General features: G+C 40.4%; 2 protein-coding genes across 3 annotated transcripts in view; one reads left to right on the forward strand and one right to left on the reverse strand.

Moving 5' to 3' along the window:
* sns (nephrin adhesion molecule sticks and stones) overlaps nt 1-20,814 on the reverse strand; it is a 644,988-nt gene that overhangs the window by 488,464 nt on the left and 135,710 nt on the right. The window lies entirely within an intron of this gene.
* Nucleotides 6,207-20,814, forward strand: part of LOC145978980 (venom serine carboxypeptidase-like) — a 47,180-nt gene continuing 32,572 nt past the window's right edge. The window contains exons 1-2 of the mRNA XM_083112036.1: nt 6,207-6,652; nt 7,820-8,006. Of these exons, the coding sequence (XP_082968162.1) occupies nt 6,371-6,652; nt 7,820-8,006 (469 nt within the window). The 5' untranslated portion in view covers nt 6,207-6,370. The remainder of the gene's footprint in view (nt 6,653-7,819; nt 8,007-20,814) is intronic.

Below are 20,814 nucleotides of genomic sequence, written 5' to 3' on the forward strand. Positions count from 1 at the left end.
AGAAGGAAATAGAGAAGAGAATGAGAGAGAAAAATGCCAGAAAGAAGAACGAAAGAAATATCAATAAAATGCAAGAGGGAGAGAGAGAGAGAAATTGAAAAGCGAGAGAGAAGGAAAAGATAAATTTAAAAGAAAACAGACAGAATGAGAGGGAGATGGGAGAGAAACAGTAGAAGATCAAAGCAATAAAGAAGAAACAGAGAGAAAATGGGATAAATAGAAATGGCCAAGAAGAGAGAAAGTATACACGAGCGAATATAAGTACTAAAACTGAGAAAAGGAACGAAGCTAGAAGAAATGTACAAGGAAGGAAACAGACAAAAGACAAATAAAAGATAGGGTGAAAGGGCGCCCACAGAATTTTTTTCTCAGGGGGGCAGACGAACTTCTTATTATTATTACTGATGTTATTACTGCTTTCATTTTTGTTCTTGTTGATATTATTAGCCTATTTTTATTATTATTATTATTATTATTATTAATTACTACTACTACTACTACTGCTCATGGACGTCCGCAGATTTTTTTCCAGGGAGGGGCGAGCAAGGTAACTTTTATTCCAGGGGGTGCAAAGGACACATATTTTCCTCCAAAATAGTGATGTCCCCTCAAAAAACAGTTTCAGTCTGAAATTATCATGTTTCTTCAACGAATTTATAATAATTAACATAAATTACTGTGATTGAAATGAAATTATGTGTGAATTATATAATTTTTAGGTACAAATTCATTTTCCAGGGAGGCCGTGGCCCCCTTGCCCCCCCATTCCGGACGCCCATTCGACTACTGCTTTTTATGTTTTTTAAAATTACATACATTTGTAATTTCCATAATCTTTATATCTATATACAATTTGCACAACTATAGATATACCTACTTAACATTAATTCATGTAGGACAAAAAGAAGTTTTTTTTGTTAGATAATTATAGTTATAATTACTACAGACTGTAAGCTTAAATGCAACCCTACTTCAAATAATAATAATAATAATAATAATGATAGTTCCTGTAACTGGCGGCCTGTAGGTCACAGAAAACAATATTTTTTTGTTATGAAATATCACTACAATTTCACAATTCGAATTACATTAATTCTTTCCAGAAATCTCATGGGGGAGGCACCCTTGGAAGGGAGGAAGGAGAAGTAGTAATTTTTCCTTATTCTAATGAGGTCAAGGGGACACCCATGTACGTACCAAAGTTGAAAATTTTCGGAACCTTTCTTCCTAGAAATAAAGCTTCAAGATCCGAGGTAACAGTATCTTTCGTGGAAAACAAGATGACGCGGACATATTTTTGGTGTTAGATGAGAGTTACTGAGGCAGGAAAAATAAGCTCGGACTGCAATTATAGAGGACCTGTGGACGAATGCATATCCGACAATTTTAGATCCGCGAAGCCCATTCTACTAAGCGAGCCCGCAGAGGTTGGCCAGGGAGGGGGCACTTGTTCCCCCTGAGATATCTGAAAAGACTTCACGTGATTTAAGTTCTGACACTGAGGTGCCGTGAAAGACAGCAGATTAATTTTATATTCCAGTGGTTCCTAAACTTTTTCGTTTCACGGCGCCCTTAGTTCTTCAACATTTTTCCGCGGCGCCCAAGTCAGAATGTAGGCCTATTTCAGGCTCTGTCCGAAAGGTGCAAAGTACATACTTGAAGTGTGGTTTTGACGGAAGTGACGTCACCTAGTACAGTTCGAAAGCGCCAAGAACAGAAACACGCAAGTACGCCGCTCTCAGCACAGATGCTTGGTGACTAGGTCACGTGATATCCACATTCGTTGCTCATTTGTTTTGAATCGCGGAGATAGAAAGCCAGCAACACGGGTTAAATATGCGTTATGGGTCAGCAAGTTGTTGGTTAAAGTTCTTCTAATGTGTGGAAATGTATGTGTACGAACATTTGAAAATGCTATGTAATTTCTATGGTTATAAACAAGTGGGAAACGCGAGGGAAACAACGTGTCCTCAGTTCTATCTACTGATCATATTTGGCGCTGCAGTCGAGGTACAATTCCAGTCCACGACTTGAAGACCGCCTAACACTTGCAACGCTCAGTTAGTGTGGGCATGCGCCAACTGGACTTGTTCAGTGTCAAAATAGGGGTGACGGCAGAAATCACATACCTCTAATTAAGACTGAAAACGATGAGCTTTTGTTTCAAGTCGCGCATAATCCTGTGTCTAGAAATATGGCGGAGATGCACATTAGAGCTTGTTAAGTTTTCATTTTAGTGAATAAATTATTTGTACTCACTTGTGGAGTGTAATATGTAGAGTTATATACTTCTTAGTAAACTTACACATTGCAATCTCGTGTGGTGCAATGACTCACAATCTTCAAAATATTTGTTACAAGTAGAAATATGAAGGTATGCTCGCCGCCATGATAGTGTCCCCCTCTCTACGAAATTTTTGGCTTAAAGTTGGCCCATATAAAAAAGCTCACGTTTCCGGTCTGGTACAGTGGGATCCATGAGAATTACCGTGCAAATTGTCCATGACTATTTTCATTAATTTTTCTCTTGCATCCTGTGCATGGGCGTCCGGAAGGGGGGGCAAGGGGGGACCGTGGCCCCCCCCTGAAAAATGAAAGTCAACCAAAAATGATGTATTTCACACATATAATTTCATTTTAGCCACAATAATATGTGTTAATTATTGCATGAACATCATAAATTCAAATTTAAGCAATGTTTTTTTAGAGAACAACACTTTTTGGAGAAAATGTGTCTTGTTTGGCCCCCCCCCCCTGGAAAAAATACCTTCCTTGCCCCTCCCTGGAAAAAATCCTGCGGACGTCCATGATCCTGTGTGTTTTTAAGCGACGGATTTTTATGTATGCTGGTGCAGAAGTTGTCAACAGCTTCTTTTGAGTTTTCTTTTAATTCTTGAAGCTCTTATTGGGTCAAATAAAGTTCACGAACATGGTGATGGACAATTTGCACGGTAATACTCTAGGATCCCACTGTACCTGGAGGTCTGTGGCCACAATAACATTTTGGGAAGGTAAGGGTTCCGTGAAAATAGTTTGCTGTGGAAACATCAATGTTTCGTATTATGGAAGGGTTCAGAATGAAAATAAAAACATGCAAATCTATATAAACGAAATATCACAGCGTAGGTTGGCTGGTGCTTCTACCTGCTTCCCCTCACACGTTTGGAATAGACCTTTCAAGCTAGTGTTGTCTTCCCAGGCTGGACTATAGACACATATTTCAAATTCAGAAACAATTTATGTGTAAAAAAGTACTAAATAAGCAGAGGAGCAACCACGAAATTTGTCGGAGAGGGGGGGGGGGAAGTACCAGGATAAACGTACCAGTAATAGTAATAATAATATTATTATTAATAATAATAATTGTAATAATAATGCAAATAATAATAATGTTATAGCCTATTATTATTATTATTGATTTGTTTATCTTACTTCGCTTATTGCGTCACTTTTGGCTAATTTGCGAAGACGGGGATGAGTGACGATATGATGAAATTGATGAATGGACACTCACAAACATCCATGCCCAAGACGGGATTAGAACCCAGGAACAACATTATTATTATTATTGTTGTTAGTAGTAGTAGTAGTACCAAAGACGTTATTACCCTCGTAAATTATGCAAAAGGAGGTAGAAGTTGATTTGAATTATTTTTTCAACACGTTCAATTTCACATTAATAATGGAAAAGAAGCACACAAACTTATTTTTGAAGGACAGAAAATGCTTGAAAAATGCATTACAAATATAATTGATTTTTACATTAACATGTATAACTTTCATGCACGAAATATGTTTCACATATATGTAACATCAAGCTACGTGGACACTAAATTGTGTAGGTATTCATACAAAGTTTCTTTAATACACATTATATACAATATATATTATTTTTAAATATATTACATACCACAATAAACCAACAGCTAAATTGACGTAAATTATCTCCCAAATGTGCACGCTCCTTTTCCTCCAAACCATTGTTCTTGAATTAAAACAAAATCAATTAAGACAAGTCTTATTTCACTGTCTGGTAATTTACAATACATTACAGAAAACAATGAATGAAAAATTGCGAGCGAAGCGAGCAAAAACATTTTTAGATCCATTTCTTTCCCAGGCTGGAATCAATATTGATTTAATAGGGTGCAAATAATTCCACTGGATGCCAATGTATTCTTTCTTTTACATCTTTTGTGCCTCCCCGATGGTGTAGTGGTACCGTCGTCGCCTTGTGATCAAGGGGTCCCGGGTTCGATACTCGGTGGAGGCACATGGCACAGTGGTTCGGATCCCACTTTAAACTGTAGGTCGAGTCACGATTAGCCTTCCTGTGCGTAAAGTAACTTAAAACCACAAATCAATCAATCAATTTTAGTACAACTTATTTCCATTTAGATCGTTCGGTGCCCAGGGCCGACTCCCGCCGCCCCCTAGCTACGGTTCTGAACTTGATAAAACCAAGAAAAGCAGGCACTGCGAGCGAAGCGAGCAAGAAAATTTTACGAAGACTATTTTTATTTGCATAAAATTTGACGTTGTCGACTGTAATTGCCCCCTGCGAGCCCACTTGGCGGTAAATATTTGACCCCTTGCCCCCCCGCCCCCTAGGACTTATTTCCATCCAAGGTTCAGGGGGCAATGTCCCCCGCCCCCTGTGGTTGCGACACTGTAAATAAGCATATATTTAGATTGCTGGGATGATGTGGACTAACAAGTGAGTGTCATCACTGAAAATATTGGAATATTTCGCGGCGCTCCTGTAAGCCATCCACGGTGCCCCAGGGCGCCGCGGCGCACAGTTTGGGAACCACTGCCCTATACAAATTATCCGACTACAGACTCATTATAGGCCGAGTCTGCTGCCACGCACGTGTCAGCAGTAAGAATAAGCATCAAATTTGCTGCTGCCACGTAATTCGTCTGCTAAGAGGATGTTACAAATCTTAAGAACAGATTAAGACGAGAGAAATGCAAGTTTATGGTTATTGGGAATGAATGTACAGGTAATTTAGAACCTTTTTCTTTAGAAAGCATTTAACGATATTATTTTAATGCTAATAGAACTTAACCTAACTAGGAGAGCATTTAGGTTTATTATTAGAAGAATGCTAAGGGACCTAATCTTAAAACATTTTTGTGAAAGTAATCGCTACAACTTTACAGAATGTGTTACAGACGTAATTGCATACATAGCATGATGAAATCACGATAAAACAAAGACCAAGTCTACTGCCACGCGCATCTTTTTTGAGGTTCCAGCAGAAAAAGAACGTGGCAGCAGACACTGCCCTCATTATTACCACTGACATATTTGTTTTGTCAGTCAGCTCAGATATAGGGCGGCGCCAGGGGGGTGCGCACCCCTTTTCGAAAACCGGTTTTCTACATTGCACACCCCTGCGGCGGTCCCGCTTTAGATTCTGGCCAAGAACTTGTTCAAGTCACACAACACACACAACTAGTCTTGATGTTTGGTCGCTGTACAAATATTGACGTAGCTCCTTTCGACTTATCTGGCTTTGGATCAATGGAAGTGGCTGGGCAATAATCATCCCATAATCTGAATCTGTCGCTCACTTATCATCTCAGAGTTGTTACATGAAGGGAAATTTAATAATAATTCCTTTATTTAGCGGGCGAGGTTCAACCAGTTCAACCGTAGGCGCTCTACCCGTAGTAAAGAGAAATTTAGATGCTATATCAGATTTCTGAAATACATTTTCCTTTCTTTCGTTGTTGTTTTAAGTCCATTTTATGCACAGATAGGCTAATCGGGACGGGTCCTACAGTTTAAAGTAAAATCCGAACCACTGTGTCTCCACCGGCTATCGAAGCCGGGACAACTTGATTACAAGGCGACGACGTTACCACTACGTCATCGGGGAGGCCCCTTCTTTCTTTTGGGAAAAAATTAATACCTTCCAATTTTTCCTGCACTGTATTTGCTTTTCCTTTAAGGGAAAACTTGATAAAAGAGGGAAATTTTGCACCTAAAACGGAACACTGTACTTCCTGTGGCAACACTGCTTCGCCTTTTGGTAGGTAACTCGTGATGGGTCTCCTTTATTACACAACGCGATATCAACTTCGTGTTCAGACGTCAGCTGTGGAATCCATACGTAGTTAGGTTAGGTTTTATTTCTTTGGCATAAACACACAGAAAATGTATTATTTATACTAAGAGAACTAAACGTAATGAGACGAACCTAACAATTTCGGCATTTAGGGTAACAATGGCAGCTTTCTGCGGTGACGTCAGAATGCAACGTTGTTCTCGAGTTGTGCGATAAGTGAGACCCACCGGAGGAAAGTAGCGGTGTGCTCTGTTGCTTTCTGTGTCTGCAATTGACTGCGAAACTTATGAAGAATGACGTCGTCTGAGTTCTTGCTCTTAATTGTGAATGTTGTAGTTCTATTGAACAGTGGTTCAGGTTTTATAAACGTATATCCAAAACATGTTACACTGCCTGTCAAAGGTAACCCTGGCGAACCTCTGTTTTTGACCCCTCTCATCGAAGCCGGCAAAATTGAAGAAGCACAAAAAGCAGCAAAAGTGGAAAATGTTGGCAGTTTTCTCAGCTATTCAGGCTACTTCACCGTTAATAAGGAATTTAATTCCAACATGTTTTTTTGGTTCTTTCCTGCAACGGTAAGTGAAATGTTCAACACTTAAAAGTCTTCGTTGGACAAACATAACTTTTTTAACGGTACCAGTTAGATATGCCGGAAACACATTTAACTCGTTTATTTTCAAATAAAATTCATTTCTACTTACCTCATATGCATAATTGAACATTTTTCAAATTTGGATCACTTTTTTTTTTTTTTCTTCATGAAAACGTTATTTTTAACATTATAATTATTTATTGGTCGTTTCTAATTCTGCGGGCAAATCTTGACCCACGTTGTCTATTGTCAGCTGATGTGCAGTGTTTCCAAACTTATGAACCGATAAATGCCGCACAAACTATTCACAAAAGTTTTTTAAGCAAAAATTGAGGCTAGACACTACTTTCCGTCCTTATCTGCATGGTGATTGCTTCTTTGAGTTCGTGGTGCAGCAGCCGGCATCTCTTCGGGTAAGTCCTTTTCCTTTTTACACTTCATGTTCACGATATCCCCACTTTCCATTCACGGGTACGAGGTATGCCTACAAGGTTAGGTTAGGTTCCATTAGCACTTATTTCACCCCTAAATATGTGCTTCATCATCTAAAAAATTCCTCATTACGTTCAATTACGCATATCCGGACAACATCGGTTTTTCTCGATTTACTCCACCAGGAAATTTTTCCTCGCTTTGGGATTTACGTTGTTGAATTCCTTATAAAATAAGCTTTCCAACAATATATGACACATATTCCTCAGGAAAAGGACGTAAACTCGAGTCTTACCGAAAATTAAATTGGGAAAAAAATCCCGCTCACACGTCATCTTGTAAAACTACCGTGTGGTTCCTACACTGACAGGGGGTTACATATTAGAACGCACGGAACATTTGATTCACGTAGTTGACGGTAATGGTGGCACGAGCTATCGTGCAACGGAGATACATGAATGTCAAAAAATACCTTATTTACAGGCCAAATAAGTTGTATGATTCGAAAAAAACACTTTCCCCAGCTTCAGAAAGTCCACAAGAACTAAATTCCGTATGAACTTTCTCGTCTTTTCTCCTGTAAATTTCAAGAAATGTGTTTCCGGTTTATCTAATCGTTACCTTTTTAACATCTTGCTAATTACACTGTTTTAATTTTTTACTTGTAAAAATATTAATTATGCTGAGGCTGTGTTTTTTCTTTTGTTGTGTGTGATAGAATTACCCAGAATCTACTGCACCTGTAGTTCTGTGGCTTCAGGGTGGACCAGGGGCATCTTCACTGTTTGGTCTCTTTGCGGAAAATGGTCCCTTCTCGTTATCAATGGACATGAAGCTGAAACCTAGGAAATATGCATGGAGTGTGATGCATTCAGTGCTGTATATTGATAATCCTGTAGGAGCAGGTAAGGTTATAATTTATTGTAATTATATTTCTTTTATGTTCATTTTGAAGTTGGGTGAGTGCACCAGTGACTATTCCCAAATACTACAAAGCAAAATAAGGTTTGGAAGAATCTGAGCCAATAAGAAATGGCCTTTATATTGACTAAAACTGCATTCAATATTGCAATAAGGAATGGGAATGTATTTCAAATTTGTCGGTTATTCTCAAGAAATTCACCAAACTCTTTTGTTCACACAGGGACATTTAGTTATTTCTCGAATATGGAGTATGTGTTGAGAAAAGTTCTGAAATGTGGAAAGAAAATATGTAAAATCTTAGCCAAAACCTAATATATGTACAAATCTGGAAAATAAAAACTGAATTTTTCGAGTCTTCATGCCATTATGCAGAAAGATAATGCAAAATTTAACTGATTTCAGCTTCATACATAAATATGTATTTACATATAAATCCGTTCCCATACTATGACTATGACTGATGGCACAGTGGTAGGTAGCGTTGTTACCTTGTAATCAAGGGGTCCCAGGTTTGATTCTCGGTGGAGACTCATAGTGGTTCGGATCCCACTTTAAACTGTAGGTCCAGTCCTGATTAGCCTTCCTGTGCATAAAGTGGACTGACCTAGAGGAAACTTTACAATAATATTAAATATTATTTTATTACATATATGTATTATGGTTTTAAGTTTACTTTAGGCATAGATAGTGTAATCGGGACTAGATCTACAGTTTAAAGTAGGATTCGAACCAGTATGTACCGGGTATTGAACCCTGGACCCCTCGATTACAAAACAGGCGACAACGTTACCGCTACGCACCTGGAAGATTCATAAATGTTACATACATACACACACACACACACACACACACACACACACACACACACGTGACGTGTGTCTGTATGTGTGTGTGTGTGTGTGTGTGTGTGTGTGACATATTGAAGTTATTTTAACATTTTCCCACAACATTTTCTAGAGTTAAGAGGAATGGTACTTGTCTGATAAGGCCCGAACACCTCTCACTCGTTTATTTCCTTAATTTTAACATTGATACTTACATATTCTGCATTGCGGGAGATTCTTTAAAGTGAAGTTATGCCTTTTTCCATAAAATAGTGTCAACTTTTCATATTACAAGTCATTGTTTGTCTTCCTTGTTATGCTTGGGTAACAGACAATATGGCGTGCAGTCGTGCTTGTGTTTTGTCGATTTGGAGTGGGTATGCAGTGTTTCAACCTCCTTAACCGAAAAATACCTACTTTCGTGTTTATTATGTCATCATAAACCATTGACGGATAGTCCCAAAAACCATTCACGATAGCCCCACGGACCATTTTCGGCAAGGTTAGGTTAGGTTTGGTTAGGTTAGGTAAGCATAGTTAAAAAAAAAAAATTCTCGTAAAAAAAGGGCACGTTTGGAAACACTGCCGAGACCGCGTGACTTTCGACGCCTGCGCCATCTGTACGTACATAATGGAAACAACTGCCTAATGTTACAGAAGATGCAAGTTCCTTACGTAAAAACTGATTATTTATTGTTCTGCAGCATTCTATGGTGAAGTTTTTAGTTTCCGCGAAAGAAAATACCTCGAAGAACCTCGACAATGATACAGAAAGTGATTTCAGTAAGTAGTTTCTCCTGTAAATTTGAAGAAATCCGTTCGGGCTATATCAGACAGTTACTAGAGGAATACCACGACACACAAATTACACGAGTATTATGTAATGAATATTATTAATACATATAAATCAATATATAATTTATAATATACACACAAAAACGCAAATTTGGCGCCCAAACACAAAAGCTTTCCGTTCTGGTCAAATGAACAAAATGTTATTTAGCTTGAGACGATTCTTTGTAGCGCAAACTGAATTCATTCCATCCGCTGCAATATTAAATTCATGTGAAAAATGTTACCCAGCGCGGAACAGCTCAAGGATCCCAAGACTTATAATAGAAACCGCAAAATTACCAGGACGGGAGGAGAGTATTCCAGTCTCCCACACTTGGGCTTACCCTACTTTTCCACGCCTAGGCCGCAAAATGAAAGGAATGGAAATGCATAATCTCTGTCCGATCGTGGAAACATTTCTGGCTGGTTCAAGATCACCGGGGCTTCCTTTCGCACAGAGACAGAATCCTTGTAAGGAGACGATGACGTCATCCAGGGGACGTTAAGATTCCCGCTCATCATAAACTCATTAGGCAAATTACACTTGAGGAAAGATGGTGAAGGCGGGTAATACAAGGAAAATATTAATAGGCGAACCGACAAATTACATCCAGGCACTTACGTAGGGGTGTCGCTCGCTGCCTAAACCTGACGGCGGACCTTATATTATTTGGTTCAAAGACCACTTTCTCCGTGGGTATGTGGGACCGGCCATTCGGCCCACAGAGCAATGTTGCCATCTACAGTATAGAGAAGATGCCAGAAACGTTTTCGTTTCCAAAAACCACATTGATGCAATGTCCAAAATATAACATGGAAAGAAATACATTATTCAAAATCAGTGCCGGCGATTAGGTGAGGAGCGTGGGGGCGGTTAGCCCCCCTTTTTTTTTTTGCCCCCGCACTATACTAAACGTTATGTACCATGAGAAAATTAACTGTCCTTGCCCCACAATTTTGGAATCCCATCTCCACCACTGCTCAAAACTTTATATAATTTAAAAATTCCATTTCTAATAAATGTGACAAGTTTGGTGGCTAATCCAGATGTTCGACAGGGATATAGATTGTAAAGGGGAATTATTTTCTTTTTGATCTAAATAGTCTTGATATACCTTTTGTGGAATAATGCTGGGGGGGGGGGGGGGCTTATGGACAAAAACGGGTTAAAAGCTGATTGGTCCAAAATAAAAGACAGACGTTCCAATTGGTGGGAATTTAAATATTGGAGAAGTTACATGTAGGTTACCTTACCCTCACTGTTGTCTAGATAACATGTGGTAACGACTCCGTGGAATATCTAGAGAAAACTATGTGTAATCTTACCATTATTCTTTAACGCAAGGGGGCGTAAGGGGCGGTGACCCTTTTCAAAGATATTCAAATGCCAACCTCACATCCACGTAGTATACACTGAACTGCATGCTAACGAGGCTCTGGTGCCTGGAGTCCTATTACCACTCATCCTCATCTTCGCGATTAGCTAAAAGTGGCGGAAACGCGAACTAATGAAACGAGGTATGTCTTACAAATTTCTCTGCTGAGACAATCTCACCATGCTTCTTTTTTCAAACTCAATAATTGCTAATTATGTTAGTGCAACACTCCTATGGCTACTTTACTTTCCTTGTAAGTGTACATCAGTGCGTCACCAAAAGCAACGAAAGTAGACAATCCGCAATACAATCAAAAAAGATATTTGTTACTCCATGACAGCTTCACTAGTCGAGGCGTCTAGGTTGAAAATATTAGAAACAGAACTATGTATGTATAGGGGAAGGGGTAAATTGATCCTAGAATAGCAACTTGTCAAACATACGCTGCCTACGAACATGCAGGATGTAATTACAGTAAAACCTCGTTAATCCGGACCGCGAGGAGCCGGACTTCGCTTAATCCGGACAGGCAAAAGAAAAAAAAAGAAGCAGAATGCAAGGTTTTAAATGTGGCTGCAAGTCAACAAGAGAACTTCCTATGTTTCCCGCAGACTTTGTACTGTACTGTATAGTGTATCTACGCCTATGCCATTTAAATACACCATAATAAACGTTTCTTGTTGCTATAAACGCAGTCTTAATGCACTTTCTACTGTTCTTTTAGGTTATTTCAGTTAATCCGGACTTTCGTTAAACCGGTCAACTTATGCCCTTCATTAGTCCGGATTAACGAGGTTTTACTGTATTTATACACACAAATATAAATATGCAATATAACATTGTAGTTGTTGACACAAGAAATGTTGAATTTGTAGCGGAAGCAGAATCATTTGGAGTCCTACGATTCAGCTGTGCTCTGACACTCCATTGTAATTACAACAAAACATTATATGTCGTCTGGATGTCACCAGTGCCCTACCACGAGATGATACAATAATATATAACATGTCCGCGTTAATAATTATTAATTATTACGTTTGCATTGCCATGTACTGACCATGCTTTGGGTGCGCATCACTGCTGGGGCAGAAAATGTAAAAATGGAAATAATAGACACAAGTAAGGTGGGGGCAACCGCCATCCTTGCCCCCTTCTTCCCCATTGACCAAGGTTATGGTTAGAAGTTAAGTTCGATCACTATTTTGCCATGAACCACAGTAAATACGGTCAGAAATATGTTTCTAGAACATATTGAGGATGAGTGTCACAAGGCACACCCATGCCCTGGCCGGGATTCGAACCCGGAACACCCTAGCGTCGAAGCGAGCTGTGCTAACCACTTCACCATGGAGGCCGAGTTGGTGTGCATTTGCATGTATATATAGGACAGATCGAATTTTTTTAAAGAAATTGTATCATCTGCGTATGTGATAGCCTATATGTTTTCGAAGTGAAGATTGCTGAAGAAAAGCCGAGGAGGAACATGCTTCGTACAGCCTATTAGCTACTGACATTGTTAGGGAGACACTGCCTTAACGATGAACTAATACGCATACAAAGCACTGCAAAGACGCATGGAAGCGGGAGCTTTGTTGGATCATCCCCCACGGAGAGTCTAATGATAGATTTGGCTTTGCATGAACCCCACGTGGGTCGCCCCGACGTAGGATGATGCTCATATTTCATCTCCCTGCCGCTGACAGAACTTGGCACCTCTGCAACGAACCCCCCTTCCCCTTCCCCCGAAGGGTCAATCACATGTCTCGGACACTTCTCAGATATTGTGTCATTTTTTTGCGCAGCCTGGATGGAGAGTTCCCGGAAAACGATTCGACGCTAGCCGTGGTACGGCATTAAAGTTCTTTTCAGACACTTCTCACGCCGTCAACCACATCGAGCTCTGCATTGCTAATACCATCAACCATAGTGTGGGGCCCAGGGTTTTCAAAAAGGGGTTACGTATACAGTTCTCATTTTGCCATCTTTCTCTGCCTTTGGCGTTATTTTAGGGATGCTGAGCCGAAGGTGGGGTTATGACTCCCACCACCCCTGGGCACGCCACTGATCCTCCACTTCTTGGTTCTGAAGTTCTTCAGTTTCAGTTACTCCGTTTCATTTACAAATTAAATGTATTAATCGTTAGATTCCCTTATCTCGTTGTTGTTATTAAGTACATTCCCCCTCAGTCTCATAGTTCTCTTCTGTTCGACTATATTCACACACTATTACTCTTCAGTTTAAAATTTATACCAGAGCCTTGTTGTTTCCGGCGTGAATCCTTCCCCGTTGCGTGATTGGTCACTTGCAGGATTGTACTTTCCCCGCGTCATATCAGCTGCTCGAAACAGCCAATGAGATGAGCATGTTCTTGAAATCTTCCCGCGCTCTTGTACTATTGGCGGCCAGGAAAAACGTCGACCGCATTTTAATCTTAAAATTCCAGTTATATGCTAGTATAATCGCCTAGTTGGTAATAACATTCTCTCTTATTGTCCTGTTTTCTTCAAGTAGATACAAAAGGATGAACAAGGAAGAAAGTTTACTAAACGTGAGAAAATAATTTAAACTTGAATAAGATCAACAACTAAACAAGTGGGCTGAAAATACCTTCGAAAATAATAAAGCTTTGAAGAAATGTTCTGATAGCAACACTAAAAAAAATAACATGAGAAAATATTAGATATTCGATGTAATGTAAGGTCTGCAAAGGGTGAGAACGTGGAGGTCTAAGAACTTCTACAATATCAGGCAAGACTTTCTAAGGGGCAGAGTGGTTAGCACAGCGCGCTACGATTGCGATCAGCGCTAAGTGGCAGGAAAGCGAAATATTCCAGCAATTCCAAAGTGACTGATACCAGGTTCGTGTCAGGAAAGATAGATTTTAAGATTCAAATAGTGTTTTATGGCTTGTGTTTGGCATGTTCCTCTCTGGGGGGAAAAAATCCTCAGGACTGTCTTGAGCTGAAATGGGACGAAATGAAGAGTAGAAACAAAGTAGAGCATGCACCAAAAGGATACGAAATGGATAATGCAGTAAGAATGTAATAACGCAATGATCAGTGAAAATCGAAAGCAAGAAGCATGCTGGCTTCGTGCTCAAGGACTCTCTCTTCCTGGGTAAAAATAAAGAGGAAACAATTGAGGACAACGCCTTCACATTTTTCCCGCGCCTTCAGCTATTTTTGGTGGGTCCCAACCGTGCCGTTCGATTGAGTGCACAAGCCTCACTATTCGCGCAAGATGAATGGCGTCTCAGGGAAAATCGATGTCGCACAACACGTTGCCTTCGGAAACACGAGAGAAGGTCACTCAACCAGAGTGATTGTCAACACTTGTATTGGAAGGGGGATCTGCGGAGGAACGAAGCAGAAAAGAGAGGGAGAGATCACCAGAAAGGGGAGAGGAACAGAGATGGTGAAAGACGTACGGATATAGTGAGAGAGTAGCAAATACAGAGAGAGCGGCAGGGAAAAATAAAACAGACAAGGATAGTAGAAGAGAGACAAAGTGACGAAGATAGCCAGCGAAATGGGCAGAAATGGTGAGAGGGATAAACAAATGACAAAGATATTTAAGGGGGAAAATACGGACAGAAAGGCAACCGCGACGGATGGAAAAGGATAGAGGGAGGGGGAAATGGTAAGCAACAACACTGAAAGGAGAAAGAAACGAGAGGGGGGACAGAGAAGGGAGAAGATAAACAAAGTGCCAAAGGCTGAGAGACAGAAATACTGTGAAGAAGAAGAGAAAAGACACAGATAATAATGGAAGAATCGGAGAATGGGAAAGACGAAAATATAGATAGGCTATAGAGACAAAGGCACAGAAACAGAGATAGAGAAAGGAGATGAACATAGTGAGCGGAATAGACAGAGGGGTAGAGAAAGAACGAAGATACTAAGAAATAGAAGCAGAGAGCAAAACAAGTACAATGGATAGAAAGGGGCAGAGGGGGAGGGAGAGATTGAGTTAGCGACAAAACTAGGAAGGGAGAAAGAGAGGAAGAGACAGAAATGCGGAAAGATAAAATCAGAAAGTAACAAATGTAGTAGTACAGACAGAAATAATGAGAGAAAGGAGAGATAAAACAAAGAATCGGAGACGGAAAAGGCGAAAATAAAGATGTGGAGAGAGACAAATGCATAGAAACAGTGAGAGAGTGAGGAGATAAAGCTACGAAGTGGAATGGGCAGAAATGGTGAGAAGGATACAGAATGAACAAAGATACTAAGGCAAGTGCGATAGATGGAAATGGACGGACAGTGGCGGAAGTGAGAGCAACAAATGCAGGAAGGAAGAAACAAAAGGGCTGATCAAGAGAAGAGTCAAAATCACAACGGTGAAGAGATAAAGAGGAAAGCAATGAGAGGAAGGAGAGAGAAGGCAAAGATACTAAGGATAAGATACGGAGAGAGAGAAAAGACCAAACACAGAGATGGCAAGAGACAGGCATAGAAAGAGTGAGCAGGTAGAAATAATGAAAGAGATAGAGAAAGGGCAAGTACGGTGTATGAGAAAGGGCAGACAAAGAGAGGAAAGGAGTGATGTAGAGTAACAAAACTAGAGAAGGAGAAAGAAAAGACAGGAGGAGACAGAGGAATACAGTCACGAAGGTAGAAAAAGGGATAGAGACAGCGAGTGGAAAGGTGAGAGAGAGCCAGTGACAGATGCAGAGAAAGAATTCCAGGTGTGTGTCGGGAGCCGGACTACAGAACATGTAGTCAATAATTTATGTGCTGTGCAAATTGAAAGTCAGCCGAAAAATCGACGGTGTGTGAATGAAATTCGCTGCTTATTGACAACTCTTGCAGATTCGTTCTGCGGCGTTATCGGGAAAGCATTCATCAACTGATTTATGAGGCACGGTGGCGCGTTGGGGTTTTGTTATTTGCTGCTTAACGGCTCTGGCGTTTGATTATGTTTGGCGATAGCAACTTTTCGATAAAACACGTCCTGCCCAGAGAAAGGGTGATTGTGGTGTATGGACTGGTTACCTAATTTTCTCTCCCAACGTTGCCATGTTTTGTTATAATCGCACGGACTAACTTCTCGTGGAAATATAATCTTCGACGCCGGGTGAGGCTTTGATAGGCAAAAAATGTATTAAAGGAAGCAATTGCATTGTAGTCGGGCGAGCTGATTGCGAACATGGCGGTATTGATTTTCGTCGGGGTTCTCGATTTAACGCCGCTGTTTTGTCCCATAGGATAACCGCTGCGAAGAAGACGATGTGGTGATGGAAAAGTGGAACAGGATTAAGCGCGAAAGCAGTCCAAAATGACGGAAAAGGCGTAATACGAATATCCACGCGCATGATAAAGTGCGAAATGAATAATTGCGAAAAGTAAAACAAGATTAAGAGAGAAATGAATAACCGCGAAACTGATTAAGCGCGAAAGGAACAACTTGGAGAAGTAAAAGAAGATTAAGAGCAAAAGGAACACCACGAAACGGGTTAAGCGCGAAAGGGAACAACCAAGAAAACAAAAATAAGATTAAGAGCGAAATGAATAACCGCGAAGCTGATACATGCGATACAATTTCCACGGGAGTCTTCCCAAGCCCTTCCGTCCATGGCAGTGTGCCAACTTAGCTCTCTTGGAGCCAGATCTGGCTCTTTCGTGCACTCTAGCCGGACCCTGTGGCCGAGTGGTTAGCACATCGCCCTGCGACGCCAAGGGTCCCGGGTTCGAATCCCGCTCGGGCTTGGTTGTTTGCGAATGTCCATTCATCAATTTCATCACTCATCCCCATCTTCACAAATTAGCCAAGAGGCACAAAACGCGAAGTAAAATAAACTAAATCAATCTTTCGTGCACTCGTTCGGCTGTGAACTTCGACGCCCACTCCCCCGTGCCCCATTATGATGCCATCTCTGGTTCCGACCCACATAGACCACCTTTCGTCATAATTATACATTTTGCACGTGCCGTGATATTGTTATATTGGCTGCGTCGCCCCACTCTCTCTTATCTCCCCAGCTACTTCTTAATAGCGCAATGCTAGACGTGAAATTGACATAATATTGTCGTCAGGGAATTCTTTACTTTCGATTTCATACCACCATCGGTGGATTATTGAGATGGGCGATGCCGTCGGATCTAGATGTTGAAAACTAAGAATAAATTGTCATCAATTTAGAGTTAACGATAATAGCAGTGCCCCACCCCTTTGACAACTAACATTACCCTAGAAGGCACTTTATCCAGCCATCGTAAATCTAGCTCCATGAGAGTCAGTTTTAACTCCATTTAAGGTGAAATTTAGTTCTTTTATGCCCATCAGGTTTGGCAACACTGCCAGGAGGCAAGGGAAAAAGCATTGATCATATGGGAGTATGATTTGATTCATTCTCTTGTGAATATAAAACTTCCGATGGAATAGAAAGAGATGTCAACGGGAAGAGGGCAGTTTGAAGATGAATTTCACCAGCGGGAAAGTCTGAACTCCCATTTGATTAGCCATAACTTGATGTTGAAGTTGATTCCCCATAAGGAATACATGGGATTCCGAAAATTATTATTCATCATATTTTTCAAACATCGTGTCCAGCTTAATAATCAACATAACAAAATGTTTGCACTTGCAACATGGAGAGAAATTCATACTCTTGGATACACCCAGGGTTTGTTTTAGTAGCAGTGCCCATTCGGGCGATACTGAAATAAATGCACAATTGGTGCGTAATTGTATCTCCTCGCCTTAAGAGCGAAAGGAACAACTGGGAGAAGTAAAACAAGATTAAGAGCGAAAGGGAATAAGGATGAACGCAAAGAAACAAGCACGTCGAAGGTCAACAAGAAGAATACAACCACGAATACGATCAAGTGCGAAAGAATCTACTACCTCAGAACAACCACGAAAGGTTTACAGCCAAGTTTGTCGAAGCTCTAAGAGACGCCTTCTGTCTCGTCCATGTTGCCAATTATTGCAAGGATACCTGAGGAAGTCGGTCGATGGAGAATTTGCTTCGATTCGCCTACGTGAAATTCCAACTGGTTTCTGCAATTAACAAAAATATGGCAACCCTGAAAATATTACGTCATAGCTACGTCATTGTTTTTCCATCACTAGAGGTTACGAAGAAGCGGTGTGTGGATTCAAATGGCCTTAACATTACTGTTCTGCACTAAAGTTTGAATAGGTGTATTTCTTAGAGTTCGTTACTTTTCAATAGGCGAAGGCACCAATAGGATGAAGACGATGCTGACGTCGTTCCCAGTGTTGCAGGTCGACTGTTTTTCTACCAACTGCTTGGTGTAATTTGTACACAAAGGAGCAGTTTTTTTTGTGGAAAATGTAATGTTATCAAAACCAGAAACAAGGGAACGTGACTGTAGCGTGCGAAAGGGGGTGTTGGTGGGCGTTATAACCCTCCCTTTGGCCCAGTATTCCTAAAACAAAGAATGTCAAAGGCAGGAAAAGGTGGCAAAATGAGGGCTGACTACTAACAAATAATATGTAACCCTCTTCCTTCCACTGCTGTGGCCATAAAATAAAACTTGCTATTTGCCTGTGTATATACAATTTATACTAAATAAGGATAGGTTGAGCTGGTATAACTACTATACTACTGGCAACACTGCATCCAGGCCACATTGCTCTGAAGAAAGTAGAAAGAAGGCACACAATTGATCCAAATTGGGTCTGGGTTAGGATCTTGACAATGAGCAGACTTTGCTCGCGTAACACGGTATAATACATGTTGCATTGTTGTTGAGCCACAGAGAATAAATTAGATAATCAATTTATCCGTTTTTTTTAGAAAAAAGTCAATCTTTTATGGTAAAAATATACTGTTGGCAACCCTGCACTCGGCATAAGTTTGTACACAATATGCATGGTTGCCAGCTGCAGCAAAATCTTTGGTTATACAAAAATTTACTTGGAAGGTGCTTTAATGGGTCATCAATCAGCTGTGTGTGTAGTGTTTCACCTGTAATTAAAAACCATCTTCAAGGTCTCGATAGGTTTGAATTTGAAGAGGAATCCGAGAGAGAAAAGGCGCGCTTTTGTCTTCAATGAAGCGAGGACAGTCTCGACGAGACGGCAGGTGTTTTCTATTCCAGCCTCGGGGGCAAAAGCTGAAAGTGCCTGTGAACGGAAGCGACCTCCTGCTATCACACCTGTAATCTTGATGCCAAGTCGTTCGCAGCGGAGTAGAAGACGAGCGAGCAACATGCTTATTAAAAAAAATGACTCGGGGAGGGAGAGTAGGAAGGTAGATGAAGCAAGGGTGGGGAGGGAACGTTCTTATTATTGTGATTTTTGTCTCTTGGCTTCAAAATCTTCTTGTTTTATGGGGTCAGCTTTGGGTTTTCTGCCGAGAGGCCGCAATTAGTTCATTAATACGAAAGGTGCCTCGAGGGAGTTGGGCGAAGGAGACGAACAAAAAGAAGGCGGAGCGGTCTCTAAGGTAATGGACGAGTTTTAAGCGCCCTTGGCTGTTGAAGGGGATGTTGGACAACAATGTTGCCAGCCGGACAATGACACCACTAAACCTTGATTATTATCTGACACGAAATGCAGAATGAGTACTTCTTTACAGAGGGCAATGTGTCGTTTCAGATCAGTCTATAGTTAACGATAACTAGGGACATTGAATTTTCGCGATGCGCGAAATCGCGAAATGTGAAAAAAGATGCAATTTTGAACATTCTGCACGTAACTACACACCCAATGATGAAACATGCATGAGTTTAATTCGCGAAGAAATGCGAAATGTGTGCTTTTCTACGAAATGAACGCTTTTTCGCGAAATAACCGTGAAATATCATCAAATTAAGTAGAAAACACGCAAAAACCGGCAATCGAGGTTGTGCGCACAAACTGTCGATTTGTAACGAAACGTTTGCTTAAAGTTTCCTAGCACTTGCAGCTGAAGAACGTTTTATCTTCGATCACATCAGGAAGACGCTGGAAATTGGGATTTCCCATGCACATAATCTCAGTTCGAAAACTTCGCTCCCTGTCAAGCTGCATTCCTTTCTTCCTCCCAATGTCTACTCAACTTCCAGTTTCATTGAACTTGCTAGCTGTAGCAGCGATAAGATTAGTCTGTTCCAGCACATCAAGGGAAACAATGGTGTCATTTGTGTTCAGTCATGAATGAATTTTGTTTATCATCATGTGATTTTCAACATGTGTTTGTGTATGTGCAGTAGTGATTATTTTATTTGTTGGACAGCAAGGATATCCTTTAAATACATACAATGAATAAATCACTTGAGATATGCAATTTAGAAATGAAGTGAATTTGTGTTGATGTTTTCTTTTTGGTTGGACAGCTAAGTACTTGTGTATATGTACAGTATATAAAAATGAAGTAGTTTATCAATTTATAGCTCTCTTGTATGTTGTTTCCTCTCATAATGAAAAAGTGTGTGCCATTTTTTTTCACCGCTGGTATATACCGCTGATCTAACATTTTATTTACCGCTCTCCTCAGATTTTATTTACCATAAATTTGTCTCCCTAACGATAACATTTGGCGGGCAAATTTGCTACGTCAGAGCTGTGATGAAAACTGGACTGTGATATATATTCGCCACCAGATCCACAATAAAAAAAGTAAAAATAATATATTTCTGAACGGTTGTATAGTCACATGAAACACGAGAAAAAATATAACAGTCTGTATTCGTTCATTTTGACTTTAAAGTCGAATTTCTGAGGTTATCTGGCAGTTATGCATTGACAGCTTGGGATTGAATCATAACTAAACAACCCTCCAATCAACACGTGAGTCACTGACG

This window comes from Lepisma saccharinum, chromosome 25, assembly GCF_977018435.1.
Source record: "Lepisma saccharinum chromosome 25, izLepSacc3.1, whole genome shotgun sequence".
Taxonomy (NCBI): Eukaryota; Metazoa; Arthropoda; class Insecta; order Zygentoma; family Lepismatidae; genus Lepisma; species Lepisma saccharinum.